Genomic DNA, 20,805 nt, shown 5'->3' with positions numbered 1-20,805 from the left:
TCTTTACCGTTTATTTTGTCTGTATTCATTTCTTTTCTTATTCCGTACCTATGTCACACACTCACTTTTTATTCTTTTTCCTGATGAAAACACTCGCTCGAAGTTTATAGTTTGAAAATGTGTGTGTGTGTGTGTGTGTGTGTGTTTATATATATTTTTTTAATTTTTTCTTAAGAAACTATTTACGTGAAATGGGTGTGATGATTTACGTTGGTTATGAGGAGAAAAGAAAGGGTTAGGCATGTGCGGGCACATGCAAATTCTCCCAGTGTGGGGTGTGTCCTGGTGATAGAGGATACTCGACATGTGAATGTTCTCTGTTCGAATTTCCTATGGATGTCAATATCATGTGCTGAAAAAAAAAAAAGGTACGGCCCATAATTGAATCAGGTAATTCTACGCAGTCAGAGACACACAGAATTAATCCTTCTGCCCATTTCAGTACGTTTCTCATAATTTACAAAACAAATATAAAGTCTCCATCCATTTTATAAGTACAAAAAGATAGAGGTGGCCAACCTTATATTTTGATTCAATTCAAGATTCTTTATTTATTGAGCAAAATTCATGCTTTTTCTGAACCGAATAAAAAGATGAAAGAAAATTCACCAAAAAAATAAATAAAAAGCTGAAAGAACCAAGAAAGAAAATTAAAATACATACCTACCCTACCTTAGTCAAGAGCATGTGGCAAAAAAATGTGTGTGAATGCGATACCGCATCCAACAGATCAACAAGATAGACCAAAACCAAAAAGCAATTACCAAAAGAAAAGAAGATACACCAAAAAGAACATGTGGCAAAAAAAGGGCTGTGAATGTGATACCGCATCCAATATATTAACGTGATAGACCAAAACCAAAAAGCAATTAGCAAAAGAAAAGAAGATGGACCAAAAGGCAAACAAAATCCAATTATTACAAATAGAATAAATTAATAATTTAAAACGAAAAATAATTAAATAACAATACACCTTTTTTTTTTTTTTTAGGGGGGATAAATATTAAATAACAATACACCTGTGTCCATGTGACAGCGTAAGTTGATATACAAACATCAAATGTGGATCCCTTGGCATTAAGCATTATATCTGACGTGAAAATAATTTATATCTGTCATTCCGTAAGGGGCGAGCGTAGGAGATCGTGTAAACCAGATCTTTGATTTAATTAGAACATCACCTGCTCCAAATCATTAAATTATTGAAAAATATATTAGTTATTGTATAATTCTGAATCAAAAAAGTTTCCATAATTAAATTTACACTAATCGTATTCTTTGAGACGATTAAACCTCGACTTTCACGTCGAGTCTTATTCTTGAATTCCTTTCTATAACAGATTCGGATAAAAAAAAGAGAAGGCAAAAAGAAACAGCGTCTTTATAGCTATTTATGTCGGTGCCACAGTGCGCCAAAGTGGAAAGTTTCCAAAGTTTGACAAAACCTGATTTTGGTCAATTAATTAATAAAATAAAAAAAACAAAGGTTATCCGATAATTTCCATTATCTCAAAGAAAAACAAGATTACTTTAAAAACAAATGGTATTTACTTTATAAGTTAATAAAAATAAAATAAAATGTTATTGTGCTATTTATTGCGATTTCCGATGGACAAGCATATCGAAAACCGGACTCAATGCGAGATTCAGATACTATTGGAATACGCCAACTGTCGGCCTACCATTGGTTCTTCAGTCGAGAGCCAACTTCGTCATCTTCGTCTTGTGTTTCCATAACCAAACCGAAACTCACCCAACCATTTATATTATATATATAGTTTCTCTGGGCAGCCCCGAGGCCAACTCAACTTGAGTTTCTTCATTCCTGACAAAAATCCCTAATCCACCAGAATTACAACCAAAAAAAAAAAAAAAAAAAAAAAAAAGAGGTTCTTTCTCTTTTGGTGTGTATATATATTTATATATATGTGTATATGCATATGATGTTATAATAATAACAGGCATATGCATACACATATATAGCAGATTTGGCTCCGATTGTTCTTTCGCTGTCTGTCAAGCCCTAATAGATTGTTTTTTTTTATCGATTGCGTCATGCCGAATTCGTGTGATGGGGTCGTCGACGGTGTATGCCATGGTTTTTTTGGATCGTCTGCCAATCCTGAGAAGCTCATTATCGATACTGACCCTGGAATTGGTGAGTTCTATCGTCGTTTTATTTTTTTATTAAATTTTTTTACTTTATTTCATTTTTTTTCGTTTCCTTGTTTGGTTGTTGGGAAAAAGTAAGAAAATGAAAGCGGCTGAAATCTGTGATTCCTATTTTTTATGGTTCTTTTGGGTTGTGGGAAATCAACTAGTTTTCAACTAAGCCAAAAAAGAAAGAAGGTGGATTTTTTAGATTTATTTAACCCATTTTATGGATCAGGCTTAGTTCATGTTTACGTTAAATTTGAGTTTAATTGTTAATATTTTGATTTTAGCATGTGTTTATACTTCTAATATTATTTTTAATTCTGCTGGTGGAATGCCATTGATGGGTATGTATATATGTTTTGTCCGTTTTCTTTCTTTTTCTCTGTTTTTTTGGTAATGCTCTTTCTTTTTCTTTTTTTCTGACTTTTCAACCCTCCTATGTAAACTGCTGACTGCGTATACGGGTCTGGTGAGAATTTATGGCGTATTGATATTCTTGCCCTTTTAGATAAGGAAAGCATAATAAACAAAAATAAGATAGTCTTCATAATGACGAAAGCTGGATGTATATTTTTCTATATATATTGCTAAATACGAGCAAAAGTTTGCACTCTATTACTCTGTTTGGAAGGGGTCAAAGTATGATTAACATACTTTCGAGATCATCTGCAAGATACATCTGAAAAAAAGGCAAACAAAACTTTCCAACATGTTAACGTTCAAAACCGAATCGATTCCTAAATTGGTATAATTATAAGTTTGCTTCGAGAGTAGTGAAATTTTTGCATAATCAAACATGCCTTGAGGCTTCAAAAGCTAGTTAAATCTTTTTTTCTTTTTTTTTTTTAAATTATTATGAAAACAGAAAAACAGTGCCAGCCAATGAATTTTTGAAAACTGGTTTTGGCTTTTTTACCAACCATACTCGATGTTGACATGACACCATAAAGAAGAAGTCTTAGACCTTTTGTTGAGACTTTTGATCTTTAGCCTCCCCAGTCAAACTGGTTGGTGATGGTGGTGCTTAATGTTGAAGGAATCATTATTCGAGAAACAAAATATTTATAACCTGTATTTTATTTTCCTTTAAGACTGATAAAGCTTTTTTCTGGATGTCCCATTTGCCTGTGGAATTTAAATATTGTTTTGCGCACAATGTAGTTAGTTGCATTAGAAAGAGCTTTCCTTAGATCATTTTCAATTTGTAGAACCCATAGAAAAGGAAAATGTGGCAATGGTTTGCACCGGAGGACTGACCCCTTGTCTTACCTTCTCAAGGCATATGAGTCGGTCTTCATATGAATAGCAAGGAAAAGGTCTTGAATTGGTTTCTAATTAGTATATTTATCGAGTTATCTTGTAATGATTTTGGAGAATTTTAAAAGTCATGTATATTCTATTAGTATAATGATTATCTACAGGTAGCTTTGTAGTATATTGTGGTGATGTGTTCTCAGACATCTTTTAATATCAGATAGTTTATGGATTTTTTTTCTCTATCAGCAGATGATACCATGGCCATCTTAATGGCATTTCAAACTCCAGAGTTAGAAATTTTGGGCTTAACAACAACTTTTGGTAATGTTACCACAGAAGATGCCACTCGGAATGCATTGCTTCTGGTATGTATGTATGTTGGTTAATTTTACATCTTGTATAATGGAACTTTTATTACAAGTTCATCTTCCTTTCTCTGATTAGGTTCATTAATCAATTTATGTTTTAATGTGCAAAAGAATAGTGTGATATTGCAGGGTGTCCAGATGTGCCTGTGGCAGAGGGCAGTCCGGAGCCTCTGAAGGTAGTTATTTTGACAATATTTCTTATTTTAGGCTGTGAAAAACTAGAAAGTAATTGAAATCTAACTTGCAGATTATTTTCTGCTTGATTGTTTTGGGTGAACTCCTATATGCGTAATCGCCATGCAGTTTTGTATTATCACACATTTTGCAAACATATTATGATATTTTAGTACTTGAGTTGGCCTTCCTTGTTCCTAATTGAACCCTTTTTATATTTAATTGACTACCTTTTGTTTTGGAATAGGGTGGAATTCCACGTGTAGCTGATTTTGTCCATGGTTCTGATGGATTGGGGAATATATTTCTACCTCCTCCAAACACCAAGAAAATTGAGAAGAATGCTGCCGAATTCCTAGTACACAAGGTCTCTGAATATCCTGGTGAAGTATCTATTCTTGCACTAGGACCCCTGACAAACATAGCTTTGGTGAGTTAGAATATCATACTTTTCAATTTGCTGCCTTGAGCTCCTGAAATTAACATTGCATGATTAATAGGGTTATGTTATATTTTTTTTTTTTTTTTTTTTTACTGTTATCAGGCAATCAAAAGGGATTCTTCCTTCGCAAGGAAGGTGAAGAGACTAATAGTACTTGGCGGTGCTTTCTTTGCATTAGGAAATGTGAATCCTGCTGCGGAAGCAAATGTAAGTGCTATCCAAGCATAACATGCTTGTCAATCAAAAATAACTAATAGTGTACAAAATATCTCATGTTTTTTATAGAAAGAACTCTTTTCTTCGAAAACAAGGTCTAGTTATTTTCTCCCTTTGCCCTTGTGTTTGTTGACAAACTTATAAAACCGTGGCTGATTGTACTAAAATTTTTGTACTAATTCTCTCTTCTGAGTACAAGATTTCTGCTGCACCTGATGCAACTGTTTTAATTTTTAAATTTTTAATGTAAATATATTTTGTATAATATTTTGATGAACAATCATCAGTTACAGAGTTTGAAAACCAGTTAAAGTTCTCTTGCCAAATTAATCTCAACAAATTACATGATGGTACCAATATTTAACTTGCAGATCTATGGGGATCCAGAGGCAGCAGATGTTGTTTTTACATCCGGGGCAAATATCACTGTTGTAGGAATAAACATTACAACCCAAGTTAAATTAGCAGGTGAAACTGTAGTTTATAATTTGCTTCTCTTCCTAGACCAGTTTCTCTTATACTGTTTTGAGTTTAATAATATCCTTTTGAGTTTAATAACTTAGTTATTATAATCTCAGATGCTGACCTCCTCGAATTGAGGCAATCTAAAGGAAAGCATGCTCAGTTCATATCAGACACTTGCAAATTCTACAGAGATTGGCATGTAAAGTCTGATGGTGTCCATGGTAATGTTCTTTTCATGTAATTTATACCTACATTATCTTTACAACTACCGCATTTTGAATAGCATTTTCATGTTTCATTTGTTGTTTGGTGTATTTCACCTTGATGCCTCTTGCTTACGTGCTTCCAGGTATTTTCCTTCATGATCCCGTCAGTTTTGTGGCATTAGTCCGGCCTGATTTGTTTACGTACAAGAAAGGAGTTGTGAGGGTTGAGACACAGGGCATATGTGTAGGCCATACCTTAATGGACCAAGGACTAAAAAAGTATGAGCAAAGCGGCTTTCTCTTGAGACATTTGATTTTATGCAATCTCCATATTATAATTATATGTTGTCTCTATTGCAGATGGAATACAAGCAATCCATGGTCAGGCTATTCTCCCATCTCTGTTGCTTGGACAGTAGATGTTGATGAAGTCATCTCTTATGTTAAAAATCTACTAATGAAGCCATGAAAGCTTTAGGAGTATGACTGCAGATTCCTGGAGATGCCAATACCTGTCATAGCAAAGCTTGGGTTGCATCTTATTTTCTACTGAAAGTCCCCAGTCGTCTATTTTCTGTTGTGCTGGAGATCACCTGAGTTTCAGGTGTGAAGAGCTCACTCAGTTATGGTCCCGTTGTTTATTGAAACTTAGCGAAAACATTTCAAGAATGATAGTGAATGAAATTTACGAAAGGAAGGAATGCCATTCCTTTTTACTTTACTTTCTGATCTCTCTTCTTTACTTGAGGTCTTTAATAACAATTTAGGTTTCTAGGCTTTCTACGATGGATCTCTTGGCCCCATGTGGATTAATCTTCCTCCCAAATTTCTCTGGTGGAAGACTTGTCAATGTTGTTCTTTGTTTGGATATATCTTGTTCAAATGTAACAGCTATTACGGCAACCAGCAAATCACTGTCTCATAAATTTCCATTAGGTCCATGCGTATGACCAATCACTAACTCCATTGAGAAGTTTTTTCAATTCAGATTCTCAGCCATTCGTTCTTTTCTCTTCCTCTCCCAACTGGCCTTTGTAGGCCACTAAGCTGAACCTACCATTGTGACTTCTGAGGAGGATCCAATATTTACTTCACCATTTGCTATTAATATTTCCAAGGGTTTCTAACTTTCGTGCCCAGGATAGAAACGTGGTTTAATATCACTTTGATCTTCATCAGAAATCAGGACAGACCGGGAAAAAAGAAAAAAAAAATTAAAAACAGAAAATGCATATCAAGTCCGCTTTGTTCTAACAAGCATTATGGAGTTGGAGAACAAAAATATATAAACACCATTTCTACGAAGAAAGAAGATGGAAATATATTGAGAAGATTAAAGTTTCTAAGGAGAATAAATTATGAATGGTGGCAGAGGTGTAAAAAAGGGGCAGTAGCTCTCATGACATAAATCTATAGAGTTGACAAATGGGTAACACTATGGTTGACCACTTGGTGTTAAAAAAGTTGGAGTATTAATTAAAATATGGTTGCATTTTCGTTGGCAAGTAAGAGATTATGACACTGTGAGTACGTACTTTCATATTTCTTTTGTTAGTCTCATAAATATGTTGTCGGAGAGGATACACACACACACATATATATATATATATATACATATATACACACACACACTATATATATATATATATATATACAGATGGATATACATGTATAGGAGGGCATGGTGTTAAGACTGCACACGAGAGCATAAATTAACATAAGTTGTCAAAAGTCAAAAATCCAAAACCAAATCCATTTAATGGAAAAAGGCAGTTAAACCAACTTTTTAAAACAAACTTTTTCTTCACTTAGTTTTTGAAGTCTTCCCGTTGACAGTTACCTACTCCTCTGAAAAACCCATCTCAACTCCCGCCAAGAATGGAACAACTCCATCCACCATAAGTAACATATTCATTTTCAAAACCCCCCACCCCTTCCTCTTGTTTTTTTAGTATAAAAACCTCTTTAGGAAAACCATAAAGCCAATACAGAAAAACAAATTGATTAATTCATCTCAGAAAAAAGAAAAAGCTTGAAAAGGCCCAAAAATCAAGAACCCAATATATATTTTTACAGAGTAATTGTGTCATGGCGTGCGATTGTTCGTCAACTGCAATGGCAGAGAAGATATCGTGGTACTGTGCTTTGTTGTTGGCGATAATGCTGGTGCTGAGCTGCTGCGAATCGGGTGAGAGTAAGTTTAGATCGAGGCTGATGATTATGGAAAAAGATATTATTAACATTAACAGGCCCTGCGATGAAATATACGTGGTTCGTGAAGGAGAGACGCTGCAAACCATTAGTGAAAAATGTGGGGATCCATATATTGTTGAAGAGAATCCACATATCCATGATCCGGACGATGTTTTCCCTGGCCTCGTTATCAAGATCACTCCTTTCAAGTTTCAAGTATAGGTGGATTTTCAATTAGGAGCTTTTGTTTGATTTTCTTCATTGTCACCGCATATGTATATACATATATATTATATGTATATCTAAAGGTATATATATATGGAAGAGTGTTTAGTTGACGGCATTAATTATGTTATGTTGTATTCTCTGAAATTTCATGTATTATATACAAGTGGTTGATCTATGCAACATTAGTTATGCTCGTCCGCCTCTCTCTGTATATCAGCTTATATGACCTGTATATGCAAAGAAGAAGAATCCGAATTGTTAGCGTTCATCAACATTTACCAGTTAAAAAGAAATACTGCTTTTAAAGGGCTATCTAAAATGGGCTTAGATTAAGAAAGCTCCAATGCTTAGCTCGGAATACCTTATTGGGTTTTATTAAAGGGCTAGTTTAAATGGGCTTACACATAGAAAGCTCTATTGCTTAGCCCGGCCCGGACTCCTTACCGGGCTTTAAAGGGCTATCTAAAATGGGCATTAGCCTTAGAGCTTTAACGCTTGGCCCAGAAGGCCAACGCCTTATTGGTTGTGGGTGAGTTGGAAAATATGTTCCTAGCTTTTTCTTTTTATTTTATTTTTTAATTTTTAATATATATAGAGAATAGAAGGTCGGTGTACCTTAGCAATTTTGAATGGTAAAACAAAAGAGACTAAACAAAGAATCCAACATTGTACTATAATGCGTTTGAAACATTGCCTATTTATCTTTCTCAATTTAAGTATATATTTATGACATAGCAATGTGATTGAGTACTTAATGTGGTTATAGAAAATAAGATTATGTTTTTTTTTTTTTTTTTTGGTAAATAAAATAAGATTTATGTTAATTATGCGGTTGCTTCGCCAAAATATCTTTCGTCTACATTCCACCTATAAAAGCTATCCTAAATTGTTATTACCAAGAAAAAGGCTATCCTAATTGACATCAGCATAGACGTCATCGCAAAAAAAAAAAAAAAAAAAAAAGTGCTTAATGCTGCCCATAAGTTGAAATATGCTTTTGATATCAACAATTTTGTATCCATATGCTTTAGAAATCTTATCTTAGCATAAAACATTTCATACGTTCAAATTTCTCTACTTATTAACAAATTTTGGATGTAAAATAGGTTAATTTGGACAAATTATGTAATTATATAAGGCTTCCCCTTTTCCAACCAAAAAGTGACCATACACAAAGCAAGATTAAAGAATCAATCGGAACGTGAAGGCAATTAATGTAACGAATAAACAATTAAAAGCAATAAAAGTCACCACCATTTTTATTTTCTTTTATAATGCAATAAAAATCACTCCAAATATCCAACACAACACTAAACTCAACGTCAAAGTTTGTCCGTCAACATATTAATTTTGAATGTTTTAACTTTGAGGGCCGATCCTCAATTCACGAGTCTTTATTTCAATTGCAGGAAACGACCAACTTTCAACTCAATTTCCTTAATCTTTTTATTAGTTCATTTTTTATTTGAATGTTATTTATAGCTAAGTTTTTTTCCTTTAATTTGTAGTTTCAGATCCTTTGCCATAATTTCCATTCAATGCATGTCTAACAAACACATAGAAAAGCCAAAGTACATGTTATTGAATTCATATCGGCTTCATTAGCATATATATAGCAAAATTGCAGAAAACTGCTCTAATTTGACAAGGAAAAGAAAATTACTACTATTTTTTTTTGGTTTTTCATCACATATTTTAAAATGAATACAACTTGTGATAAAATGGAAGACATCTCGAGGACGCCATAATTATCACATGACTTAATCTAGATCATGAATAGCCAAAGCACTTTGGGCTGCCGCTTTCAGATTTGTAGATTAAACTAAATGAACCTTCTTTCTGTTTTCACACCATCATATATAATTCATAAAATGTAAAAGAATTCGTATTTTGAATTATGATTATCTTGATTAAAATAATCTTTTTATGTTGGAGCTAGTCAACAACCAAATCAGGCTAACAAAATTGAGCATTGACTTTCTTAATCTGGATCTATTGCGTTAGAGAAAAACAGGGCCCTAGTTAAACATCTCGCATCCCAAAATAAAGGTTTAAGATTAATGCACGTAATCAAAAAGTGGTTGCTTGTGATTTACCTCTTCCAAGCTTCATTTTTATAACTTTTCTAATTGATATACGCGATCGTCTTCAAAATCTCTCTGTATATAGGCTTTTGGAAGTCTACGTAATAGTTCCATAACAAAAATATTTTTGTGTCGTGCTCAAAACTACTTCACGTGTAAACATCTTGATTATTCTTTTTGTAAAAGCGTCATGATTCACCAATATTACTTAGAAGATGAAAAATAGCCAATTTATATATTGGACGACCAAAAAAAATAAAAAATAAAAGATAGAGGAAAAAAAGCTAGTTTATCATTTTTATCCTGAAAATTACATACAAATTTTATGTGTGTGATTTGTGAATATTGCTGATGAATGATGATCATGACCACTGATTTTGAGAAAATATATTACATCCTTATTTTCATTATTACTTACAAAAAGCCAGATGATTTCATATTGTCATACAAAATTAGGTGGTAATTCGTTATATTGCTAAATATATTATGGAGTCGTCCCACGGTTGATGGCTAAAGACTGTCTAGGGAATAATTAAATATAATTAAAATTTAGTTAATATATATATTATAATATAATATGCTTTGTTAATTTACATGTGCGTCCTCCATATTCTATTGATGGAGTATTCAAGAAGCTTCCTTTTGTTGATTTCCTTTCTTTATCTTGCTGATATATATTCTATTTCAATATTCTATATATTAGGGATGCTCTTTGCTGATTAATTCGCGAATACAATACCAATCAATAAAATACAACATGATCTTAATTACAAAATAAAATAAAAAGTAAAAGAAGGAATAAATCATTTACATATATATTCTATGAATTTTGATTAGTAAATATAATTTATATGAAAAAGATTAGTGTTTTTTTTTTTTAATAACGAAAATATATGGTTGAAAACCAGCTCTAGTATTTTTCATGTTTTATTGTTATTATAATTAGAAAAAAAGAATTATTTTGTCTAAAAAAAGAAAGGCAAATACGACTAAGAATTGTTGTTGAGATATATGGTTAGATTTGAGCTATATATATATATATATATAGAGAGAGAGAGAGAGAGAGAGAGAGAGAGAGAGATTAGTCTAAACTACTATAAGTTAACTAAAACATGATCCACATGAAAGTTAAAAGTAAAAAGTAAAATCTAATAATACCCCTATAAGATGTTTTATCAAAATGACTAAAATTAATTAAACTAAATCAATTATTTGAAGAGAATAGCTTTTAAAGTGAGAAAAAGGTATATGATTCCTTTGTGTATTCTAAGGGATGCACTCCCAAAATGAAATAAAATTTGTATATAATAATAATAATAACAAAAAGATTTGCAAAGCAGATGGGACTTTTTACTCAGTTTTTAAAACGAAAATAGATCATGGATGGTGGTCTGGTCAAACAAATTCAGCGTTGTTGACCATGCCACCTCACCGCCACCTTTGGGTAATTTCATCAAATGGTGCTTTCGGCTCTTGGCCACTATACAAATAGCCTTGAGGGTTTTCTTTCTTTGTTTGTAATTCATAATTTATATATTTTCCAAATCAAAGGCTCTCCTTTCCCTTTTGTAGTTTGTGCACCGATTCGATCATCGGTTCGGTTTCCCTTTTATCCAAACAATTTGGCTTCTCAATACCACACCCTACCATGGACAAAAACAACCACCCCTACACATTCTTCCTCACCCTCCTCTGCTGCTCTCTTTTGCTCCTAATTCTGTCAGGTTGATTAATTTCTCATAAACAGCTCTCGATCAATATATATATATATATATATATATATTTATATGATATTATGTTCTTTTTTTGTTGGGTGGTTTGCTCAATGCCATAGCTAGTAGGCTCATATCTTATCTCTATGTCTTTTGTGAGTGAGCAGGACAACAAGGAGTGGAAGCTTCAGGTCACCACCACCACCGGCACCATCACCATCACCTTTATAGTTTCCGTCCAACAAAATTGTTCGTCTTCGGGGACTCATACTCCGACACAGGCAACAACAGGAAATCTGAAGCCAGTTCTTGGAAATATCCTTATGGGATTACCTTCCCCGGAAAACCCAGTGGTCGTTTTTCCGATGGCCGAGTCTTGACCGATTTCCTAGGTATACACTCTACACATCTCTGCTTTATGTTCTCTCTCTCTAATAATATGCTTTTTTAGCTTTAGCTTTCCTTTTCTATTTTTTTTTTTTTTTTGTTGGGGGGGGTGCGGTACAGAGCAATGGGGTTGCTTTGGTATTCTTTATTTGTTATTATAATATAATTTCTTTTTCTTTTGGATGATGGATATGTATGTTTATGTTATGTGCCTATCTCTTTAGCTTCCCCACTTTTACCTGTTTGAGTGATAATTGCCATCTGGATGGTTTTCTTTTGCCCTGTAAAAATGTTGCACTATTGGGTGTCTTACTTTTTCTTTCTTTCATCATACTCTTGTCAGATCAGCATTCGTTTGCATTCTTACTTTCTCACGTGATTTTCAATATTAGCTTTGGACATTTCTTTTCTTTAATATTCGCTTCTCTCACAATTTTCACTTTCATTTGTGTTTATGCTGATCGCCTCTGTTCTTTATTACACTCTCTTTTACCCCACTCACTCTGTCCCCATGATACCATCAAACGCTTTAATAATATTCCTTTACTTTCTGTTTCCGTCATTCTACTATTCATGGGCTTGATCTGATATGACTAATGAAATTCTGCACTTTTTTTTTTTTTTCCCACTAAATTATCACTTTTAACTTCTGTTTAATTTACCTTGATTACCTAGCTTTAATTAGTTTTAACAAGTATCCCTTGAAATGAGATAATGACTAATAGTAGTATTAGGTACGTATTCATAAAATACAAAAATTTAGGCGTCTTTTTCTCTCATTTCTCTTCTTTTATCACCAATTATTTTTGAGTGCTTTTCACAAATAATACTAATAATAATAATAATAAAATTGAGTACATAAGTGGAAAAGTATATTCATTAAAACAAGTAATCTAATAAACTAGGGCTCGTAGGGTATTCCATCGCTGTCATTAGTGGTTTCCATGTAGTGCATTTCCTTTTTAATCAATGATATTGGAAATTGTGGTTAGGTAACATGTTCATATTTTGTTTTTTTATTTATGACCTTTCATTTATGTATTTTTTTAACTTCAAACGTTATTTGATAATAAATTAGTGTTTGCTATGATCTTGATTATTTTAAACTTTAATGAAAATTAAAAAAAAAATAAAACCAATTTGAAATTATGTTATTTTTTAAATTTATAATTATTTAAAATATTTAACACATTATAACTACCATATTAAACAAGTATTAACAAACGTTTGAAATGAACAACTTTAAGACATAAAATAGAATAAAAAATAAAAATAAAAAACCAAACACAAAATAGCACGCTCCGTCGGCGACTTTAAAACTCTAGACGATCGGTTATGGTTTTGTAAGGTTGACTCAGCATTGATTGTGCAGCTAAGTTTGTGGGAGTGAGATCGCCATTGCCATACCAGTGGAGAAATGTGGCAAAAAAATATTTGAAATATGGAATGAACTTCGCACATGGAGGGACAGGTGTTTTCAACACATTGGTCACCGATCCAAACATGACGGTCCAGATTGATTTGTTTCAGCAACTCATCAAACAATGTGTCTACAATCTAACTGACCTCCACACTTCCGTTGCTCTTGTCACCGTTGCTGGCAATGACTACTCTGCTTACATCGTCAAAAATGGCACCGCTCAGGTAAACCTCCAATCCACCCATACACACATATAATAATACATACATACGCATATATGTCAAATTTTAAGAAAACTTGAGGGAAAACGTTTCTAAGCTTTTTCGACACGTGTACGGCCGCGTGAACATCTATATGGTACTGAGCTTGAATGTGGGTCCATCATCATCCTGGCATATGGCAGCAATTTTTTGTCGTGGTTCTGACAATTATTATGAAACCGACATCATCAAACATGCTTTTACTGCTTGGAAATATCAATAATTATCGAGTCTAGGATCCCATTCCAACATATGTTTGCATTCACTAATAAAATGATGACGAAAATCTAAACGGCTTTTTTTAGAAAAGGGCAAAAATTAAATGGTTTTAGTTGTTTCTTTGGATGGTTTGGTCGCATAGGAAAATGGAAATGTTCATTTACTCAGTATGCAAACCAAGGGGTTAAATTTTGTACCAAAAATTTGGATAATTTCCTTTGTATAATTTCTCGATTGTTGGGTCCGGACTCTCCGGATCATACATGATTTTGAACATGTCGCAACTGTGGGCCTTATTTATAGTTGGTTCTGTGGATCTGACTGATCCAGAAAAATCCGAATCTTTTTGTGTCTTCTTCGTTCTTGAAATCTTTTGTCTATTTTGGTTCCGACAAATAAATGAAACATCCAAATCCTAGTCATTGGTACCACTATGGAATGTGACATATCATTGTCCTTGGTAATTCCAGATTAATTTATCCATCACAATTTATTGACTTGGAGTAGGAAGAATATGTGATCCCATAAATAAACACCTAAATTGTTTCTTTATTGTCCAAATCAAATCCATGTCTTCAACGTAATCTTTATGAAAGCCAAAAAAAGGAAAAAAAAAAAAGGATTAAGAGGTTGAAATGACTAATTAAGTATAATATATGATATTATGTTGATTACAGGGTTTCCCATCTTTCATCACGTCAGTGGTGAATCAACTCTACCTGAATTTGAAACGCATCCATAGCTTGGGAGTGAACAAAATAGCAGTAACAGCTCTTGAGCCTTTGGGATGTCTACCTCGGAGCACGGCCATAACATCATTCCAACAGTGCAATGGAACCGAAAACACGCTCGTAAACTTGCACAATGCCTTGTTACAGCAAGCTGTGGCCAAGCTCAACAATGAAACTAAGGATTCTGCTTTCTTAATTCTCGATCTCTATGCCTCTTTCATGACCGTTTTCAAGAACAAAGGGGACGGACTAGGTAATTGTAATATCTATATGTTCGTTGATGTAATATTGGGCCATTTTAAGCAAGACCCATTTGGTATTTTTTCCTTTTTTTTATTTTGGTAACTTATATATTATATAATGGGGATTTTATTTTTGCAGGAAATATTAAATTTGAGAACCCAATGAAGCCCTGTTGTATTGGTATAAGCAGTGAATATTCGTGCGGGAGTGTAGATAAAAGTGGAGCAAAGAAGTATACCATTTGCGATGACCCTCAATCCACATTCTTTTGGGATGCTGCTCATCCTACGCAGCAAGGATGGACGGCTGTGTATTCAGCTTTGCAAGCCACTCTGGACCAAATTTTTTCAAAGACCGATTAGTTTTAATTGTTGTGAATTAATGGTGATCATATGCTAGTTATTTTGTTTTTGCATTTATTCATTTTTTGGGCTATTGTGATTTTTGTTGTAAAATTGCTTGTGAATTTGGTCAATATGTGCGTGTTCAAGAATTAATAATGTTATTTTACTGTCAGCTGTTTACATTATTATGCCAATCCTAATTTATAACTTCTATATAAGAAAATTTGGAAATATTGGAAAATATATTTGATAAAGCTCTAAATAATTTGCCAGGGTAGCAACCTTAGTTACGTATAAATTTATGTTTAATCAATGTAGCAATTATCAGTTCAATGATTTTTAAGTATATATGATTTTCACGTGAATAAATGCCTATTTAAACAAATTACGGATGAAAAAGTTATTACAATTATGTGGGACCAAACATATTTGCTTCCCAACAAATCGAAATTCCCTTTGGGTTACCAATAAATTTGTTTTCATGCTTTCCAGAACTTTCTAAAAATTGGAAAGTAATGGAAAGATTTTTATTTCGAACCTATGCCCCGTGAAACTCTATATTAGCTTATACATAAAGAAAGATGTATTACATTTTTTTTTTTTTTTTGCATTGCTATTTGAAATATTATAAACCGAAAGACAATAATTAATGTACCATCTTACTTTAATGAAAAATATGCTAATAATTGTTTTTTTTTGCTGAGAAATATGCTAATAATTATTGATGCATGTTACATGAGAAAATATATTTAGTCCAATAAAGAAAGCACATACTTGACTTTGTCATCTCCATAAACTCATGAACACATGATAATTTTTTTCAACTAACAGGAAAAATATGGCACAACTCACAACTTGTTATTATATTATACTTAGACATGCTTTACAAACACAAATACTTCTTTGGAGATATGTAGCTTCTAAAGATTTTTTTTTAGATGAGGAATTATCGGATCTGAATCGGTGTGATTATCAAACATATATGTGATCCCAAATGAAATAATTTAAGGGATATACGCTAAATAAAATATCAAAACATGTAAAGCAAGGACCAAAATCAAATTATTATTATTTTGTTTTTTTAGAAAAAAAATCATGTACAGTAAAGAATGATGGCCTCCCTTCCATAATTTTTCTAAATATGACCAATGCTAGGTTCTTTTATTGGCCACTATATAAGGAATAGAATATGTAGTATTTTACATCTTGAAAACAATTACAGCTCCTTAATTTGTTGAACAATCGGATCCTCAATCGTACACGACTACGCAACGATGAACTACTGCCACATCCAAAAGCTCTTCCTCTGTTTTTTTCTATTAATGTTTCTCTTCTCATCAGGTTCCTCATATATAAATAAATTTGTGGTTTTTAAACCAAAAGTTCCGGTTACTGCAATATGTTTCTTTCATGGTTATATATGCAGCTGACAGATATTTGTATGGACAGGACAACAAGGAGGAGTCAAAGCTTCATCAGCTCATCACCGCCATGGAAGTAGTCCTGTTTATAGTTTTCGTCCAACGAAGCTCTTCGTCCTTGGGGACTCGTACTCCGACACAGGCAACAGGAGGAAATCAGAGCTCAATTCTTGGAAATATCCTTTCGGGATTACCTTCCCCGGTAAACCCACAGGCCGTTTCTCCGATGGCCGAGTGTTGACCGATTACATTGGTAGAGCTCTCTCTCTCTCTCTCTCTCTCTCTCTCTCTTGAATGAATGAATCATGTGGTTTTTGTTAGCTTTTGAATGATGGGATGGGTATGTACATTTGCAACAAAGTTTGTGGGATTGAGATCTCCATTGCCATACCAGTGGAGAAAAGTGGGAGCCTCAGCCAAACTTGTCAAATACGGAATGAACTTGGCTCATGGAGGCACGGGCGTTTTCAACACAGTGTTTTTGGGCCCAAACATGACGATCCAGATCGACTTCTTGGAGCGCCTTACCAACAAATATTCTGTCTACACCACTAGAGACCTCCAGTCCTCCATTGCCCTCGTCACCGTTGCTGGCAACGATTACCTTACTTACATTTCCAGAAATGGCTCAGCCCAGGTGACACAACAGACTAAAAACAAATAAAAAAAAATAATAATAATAATTCTCATTTGAGAATTATATCATACACATTGTGATCGCCACTCTCAAATTGTAACTTTCAGGGTTTTCCGTCCCTTATCTCATCGGTGGTGAATCAGCTGACCTCGAATTTGAAACGCATTCATAAATTAGGAGTGAAAAAAATAGCTTTGACGGCTATCGAACCTTTTGGATGTCTGCCTTGGTTCACAACCAAAACCTCATTCAAACACTGCAACGAAACCTTAAACAAGCTCATCAGCTTACACAACGACTTGTTGCATCAAGCCGTGGCCAAGCTCAACAATGAGACCCACGATTCTCCTTTCACAATTCTCGACCTCTACGCTTCCTTCACGACCGTTTTCAAAAACAAAGGAGACCCACTAAGTAATATAATACACTCCTAATTTAGATTAAATATTTTCTAAAGGCCGAAGGGGTTAATTTATAATGGGCTTGTTTCTAAACATTTTTGCAGGAGGTATTAAATTTGAGAACCCATTGAAGCCATGCTGTGTTGGAATAAGCAGTGCATATTCGTGCGCGAGTGTGGACCAAAATGGGGTCAAGAAGTACACCCTTTGCGACGATCGTCAATCTACCTTCTTTTGGGACGCTGTCCACCCTTCCCAAGAAGGTTGGAGGTCTGTGTTTTCAGCTTTGCAACCCACTTTGGAGCAAATTTTCTATGCTTAATTTATAACTAGTGAATTCTCTTTCAAATGTTTCATGATCCGTGTGGGCTAGCTAGTTATTTGTTATGTATTTATTTTTACTTTGTTAGATGTGTAGTGAATTTGGTGTATATGTGTGATAAAGAGTTATTGAAATAATGTTACTATTTATATTATTATCATTATTGAAAAAACTACACTATATATTTGTAGAATGCTTTTGTATTTTAACAGATTAGGGAAACGTCTACTCACTTTTTTTATTTTTTATTTTGTTGCAATGTCTCCCGGAAAAAAACATTCACCAAATTGAAACAACCGTACATATATATATATATATTATTTTCACCTATAAATTGTCACATTTTTATGTTAATATATTTATGTTAATATATATATATATATATATGTAATTATTAAATTGTATTTGATATTTATATTTTTTTGATACTCTCAAATTACTAGTGAAAAGTGAAATTTTTCAAAAATTATACACAAAAGAAGTGACATTTAAATGAAAAAGAAATGTGAGAGGAATATATCCGTATTCTAAAATTTAATAATATTTTCAATAAAATTGATCTGTGAGAGAGAGAGAGAGAGATAGAGAGAGGAAAAAGAAAGAAAAACAAGAAGGTTCCTTTCTGTTTTAAATGGTCGCTTCTATCAAAATGCCAATCGCAATTTTACACTTCAATAAGAAATGAGAGGATCGCTGGCGCAAACGGCTCATCGGTTTTTCAGTGGACACAAAGTGGCCCATATCATTTTTTTAAAAAGTGAGTTGGCCCACATCTGTCGTCCAAAACAATGGCCCATATCTCATTTACAGCATTCATCTAAAAAAACTTGCGCACCCGTTTTAGATATTGGATAAATGGTTTTGATTTTGGACAAATTAGTCGATTGAACCAGATTGTTATCAAAGTCTTTAACAAAATAGCCAGTATTCATCAGTTTTGGACAATTAAAATACATTAAATAATAAAAATAAAAAACATTAAACATTAAACAATAAGTTCCTTTCTTTTTTTTCTTTTTCTTTTTTTTATAGAAATATAAAGTTTTTTATTTAACTAGGGACTTTATTTTTAATGAGTTTTATTCTTTTGTTTTTTTTTTTTGGGTAAAGTTTTTATCGCGTCGTATGTTTCTGAAGTTCCCTGTCTTTTCCATAATTTTTTATGTTTTGTTCAAAACCTTTGCATATTTCCTAATTCCATCATAAAACTTTTAATTTGAAATAACGAATTGTACAGCCGAATTAATATTATATATGCCCCCTCAATTACTACTTTTTCGAATTCCTCATCTCCATTGTATTTAAAAAAAAAAAAAAAATTTAATATCATTCTCTCATATTCCTATACTCCACTTTTCTATTTATATGTACCCTTTATTACTACTTTTTCGAATTCTTCATCTCCATTGTTAAAAAATAATAATAATAATAATAATATCATATATATATTAGTATTTTTGTATAGATAAAAATGAAATTAGGAAAAGTGTATGTCTACTTTTCAACTCTCTCAATTACAATTATTTAGCTTATTTCCTATCACATACTAACAAAATATCTCGATGGAAGTGAGCTAAACAGACAGTCGGACATGCATCTTGCGGTAACTACCATAGAAAGTGGCCGACATATACGTACGACTGTAAAATGGCTACAGTAGTGTACGGTTTTTAAGCTTTGTTGCAATATTACAATATTAAACAACACAAGTGGGTCGTATATATACGGCAACCTGATAAAACAGCATTTAATCGAGCAAGACTTAAGTCAAATCAATCAGGATTATTTTTGATTGAGCGTGTTTTATTCCAAAATCTTGTCCACCCTCCACTTAATTAGTGCTTGCCCACATAAGTTCTGTGTCCGCCCCCTGGAATATTCTATTTCACGGATCCAAAAACTTAAAATCTTTGTTTCAATTTAATCGGATAAGTTTTGGAGGACAATCTAATTCGGTGCGTTAGTCCTCCTACGTATATGTTGAAACCAAATATATTATTAATTTAATATCTATGTTCGCCACCACTCCATGCTTGCCACAAACTAAATTTTCCAGAAACAATGAATTGTCGCACGTGGACATATTATTGCAAAATGATTCTAATTTAAAGATGGAGCGTGGAGGGGAAAATAATACCATGTAATGAGTCAATGGTAATAGGACATCCCATAATTCTTTTATATCGTTTTTATGTTTTTATTGGTTTGTAGGATTCACATGCTTATTGAATTTATACTTAGACATGATTATTTGTCATTATACAAGTAACAGTTTTACATAAATTAAGATGAACTTTATATCTTATTTAAAAACCAAAAAAAATAGACCAAAGCACCGTGAAGGCAAATTGGTTGGTTTGCATAGATAGGTTGAATGGTTGGTGAATGGAAGGTGCAAGTAAGCACCTTAATTGAGAAGGAGGCGTGTTCCAAAGTCTATCTTCTTCTTCTTTATCATCATCATCTTCTTTCTTATTAATTTCTTTACCATCTGAAAAGTGTGTTCCACTGAGACTGAGCACACACAAATGTCATGCGCGCGCCGACTTCCAATTTGCTACGTGGAGTGTATAACTATATATTCAATTAGTTCTCATCTCCATCAATGCCTGTTTTGTTTTATTATATAACATCTTATTGTTTCATCATCAACAATAATGGCAAATATGTTTATTTAATATTTTCACCATTACTAATTAGATGCCAATTTCGTTGTATTTAATTATATGTAAATATTATTTGTTTATATATAGTTAAAATAAATAAAGCAAGCAAAGCCGTGTTCGGCTTCAGCTCTCTTTTTCATGATCTTATGTATATACAGCGGTTTCCTTGCTAACCAATTTCACAATGTGATACTTCCAGCTGATTTTCTTTCTCTTTCGGTACTCATTTTCTTAATATGATCATTTACTTGT

At 33.1% G+C, this 20,805-nt stretch overlaps 4 protein-coding genes across 9 annotated transcripts; all 4 read left to right on the top strand.

The window, feature by feature from the left end:
- Positions 1-1,565: 1,565 nt before the first annotated feature.
- On the top strand, positions 1,566-6,006 carry LOC107434952 (uridine nucleosidase 1). Of its 6 annotated transcripts, XM_048465857.2 has the most exons (10): positions 1,571-1,904; positions 2,131-2,158; positions 3,664-3,779; positions 3,899-3,958; positions 4,204-4,386; positions 4,501-4,605; positions 4,986-5,082; positions 5,193-5,300; positions 5,429-5,564; positions 5,646-6,006. In XM_048465857.2, the coding sequence occupies exons 3-10, from the start codon at positions 3,672-3,674 to the stop codon at positions 5,752-5,754; spliced, it is 906 nt and encodes a 301-aa protein (XP_048321814.1). In that variant the 5' UTR covers positions 1,571-1,904; positions 2,131-2,158; positions 3,664-3,671; the 3' UTR covers positions 5,755-6,006. The 6 variants fall into 6 exon arrangements, with proteins under 6 accessions (XP_048321811.1, XP_015901959.1, XP_048321813.1 ...); XM_016046473.4 differs by having other exon boundaries at positions 1,568-2,158; positions 3,661-3,779; XM_016046474.4 differs by having other exon boundaries at positions 1,570-2,158.
- Positions 6,007-6,148: 142 nt separating this feature from the next.
- On the top strand, positions 6,149-7,901 carry LOC107434953 (uncharacterized). Its single transcript, XM_016046477.4, has one exon. It carries the CDS (start codon positions 7,374-7,376, stop codon positions 7,698-7,700), a length of 327 nt encoding a protein of 108 aa, XP_015901963.1. The 5' UTR covers positions 6,149-7,373; the 3' UTR covers positions 7,701-7,901.
- A 3,252-nt stretch (positions 7,902-11,153) lies between these two features.
- On the top strand, positions 11,154-15,291 carry LOC107434933 (GDSL esterase/lipase At5g03610-like). The gene is made up of 5 exons (XM_048466140.2): positions 11,154-11,514; positions 11,670-11,894; positions 13,262-13,533; positions 14,466-14,772; positions 14,901-15,291. The coding sequence occupies exons 1-5, from the start codon at positions 11,439-11,441 to the stop codon at positions 15,122-15,124; spliced, it is 1,104 nt and encodes a 367-aa protein (XP_048322097.2). The 5' UTR covers positions 11,154-11,438; the 3' UTR covers positions 15,125-15,291.
- An 899-nt stretch (positions 15,292-16,190) lies between these two features.
- Positions 16,191-18,080, top strand: LOC107434944 (GDSL esterase/lipase At5g03610-like). The gene is made up of 5 exons (XM_016046465.4): positions 16,191-16,447; positions 16,556-16,780; positions 16,884-17,164; positions 17,272-17,578; positions 17,670-18,080. Exons 1-5 carry the CDS (start codon positions 16,381-16,383, stop codon positions 17,885-17,887), a joined length of 1,098 nt encoding a protein of 365 aa, XP_015901951.3. The 5' UTR covers positions 16,191-16,380; the 3' UTR covers positions 17,888-18,080.
- Positions 18,081-20,805: the final 2,725 nt, after the last annotated feature.

The sequence above is a fragment of the Ziziphus jujuba genome, chromosome 11 (genome assembly GCF_031755915.1).
Source record: "Ziziphus jujuba cultivar Dongzao chromosome 11, ASM3175591v1".
NCBI classification, from domain to species: Eukaryota; Viridiplantae; Streptophyta; class Magnoliopsida; order Rosales; family Rhamnaceae; genus Ziziphus; species Ziziphus jujuba.
Note: the sequence above shows the minus strand (reverse complement) of the source record. Positions and strands in the feature narration are given on the sequence as shown.

What these genes read in the sequence shown, in the direction of transcription:
- LOC107434952 (XM_016046473.4), top strand. Translation starts at nt 2,056, where the DNA reads ATGCCGAATTCGTGTGATGGGGTCGTCGACGGTGTATGCCATGGTTTT. An exon ending in GCAGTCCGGAGCCTCTGAAG is followed by an intron (nt 3,959 to 4,203) that starts GTAGTTATTTTG and finishes GTTTTGGAATAG; the next exon opens with GGTGGAATTCCACGTGTAGC. An exon ending in ATCCTGCTGCGGAAGCAAAT is followed by an intron (nt 4,606 to 4,985) that starts GTAAGTGCTATC and finishes TTTAACTTGCAG; the next exon opens with ATCTATGGGGATCCAGAGGC.
- LOC107434953 (XM_016046477.4), top strand. Translation starts at nt 7,374, where the DNA reads ATGGCGTGCGATTGTTCGTCAACTGCAATGGCAGAGAAGATATCGTGG.
- LOC107434933 (XM_048466140.2), top strand. Translation starts at nt 11,439, where the DNA reads ATGGACAAAAACAACCACCCCTACACATTCTTCCTCACCCTCCTCTGC. An exon ending in AGTCTTGACCGATTTCCTAG is followed by an intron (nt 11,895 to 13,261) that starts GTATACACTCTA and finishes TTGATTGTGCAG; the next exon opens with CTAAGTTTGTGGGAGTGAGA. An exon ending in GAACAAAGGGGACGGACTAG is followed by an intron (nt 14,773 to 14,900) that starts GTAATTGTAATA and finishes TTATTTTTGCAG; the next exon opens with GAAATATTAAATTTGAGAAC.
- LOC107434944 (XM_016046465.4), top strand. Translation starts at nt 16,381, where the DNA reads ATGAACTACTGCCACATCCAAAAGCTCTTCCTCTGTTTTTTTCTATTA. An exon ending in AATGTTTCTCTTCTCATCAG is followed by an intron (nt 16,448 to 16,555) that starts GTTCCTCATATA and finishes TTGTATGGACAG; the next exon opens with GACAACAAGGAGGAGTCAAA. An exon ending in AAACAAAGGAGACCCACTAA is followed by an intron (nt 17,579 to 17,669) that starts GTAATATAATAC and finishes ACATTTTTGCAG; the next exon opens with GAGGTATTAAATTTGAGAAC.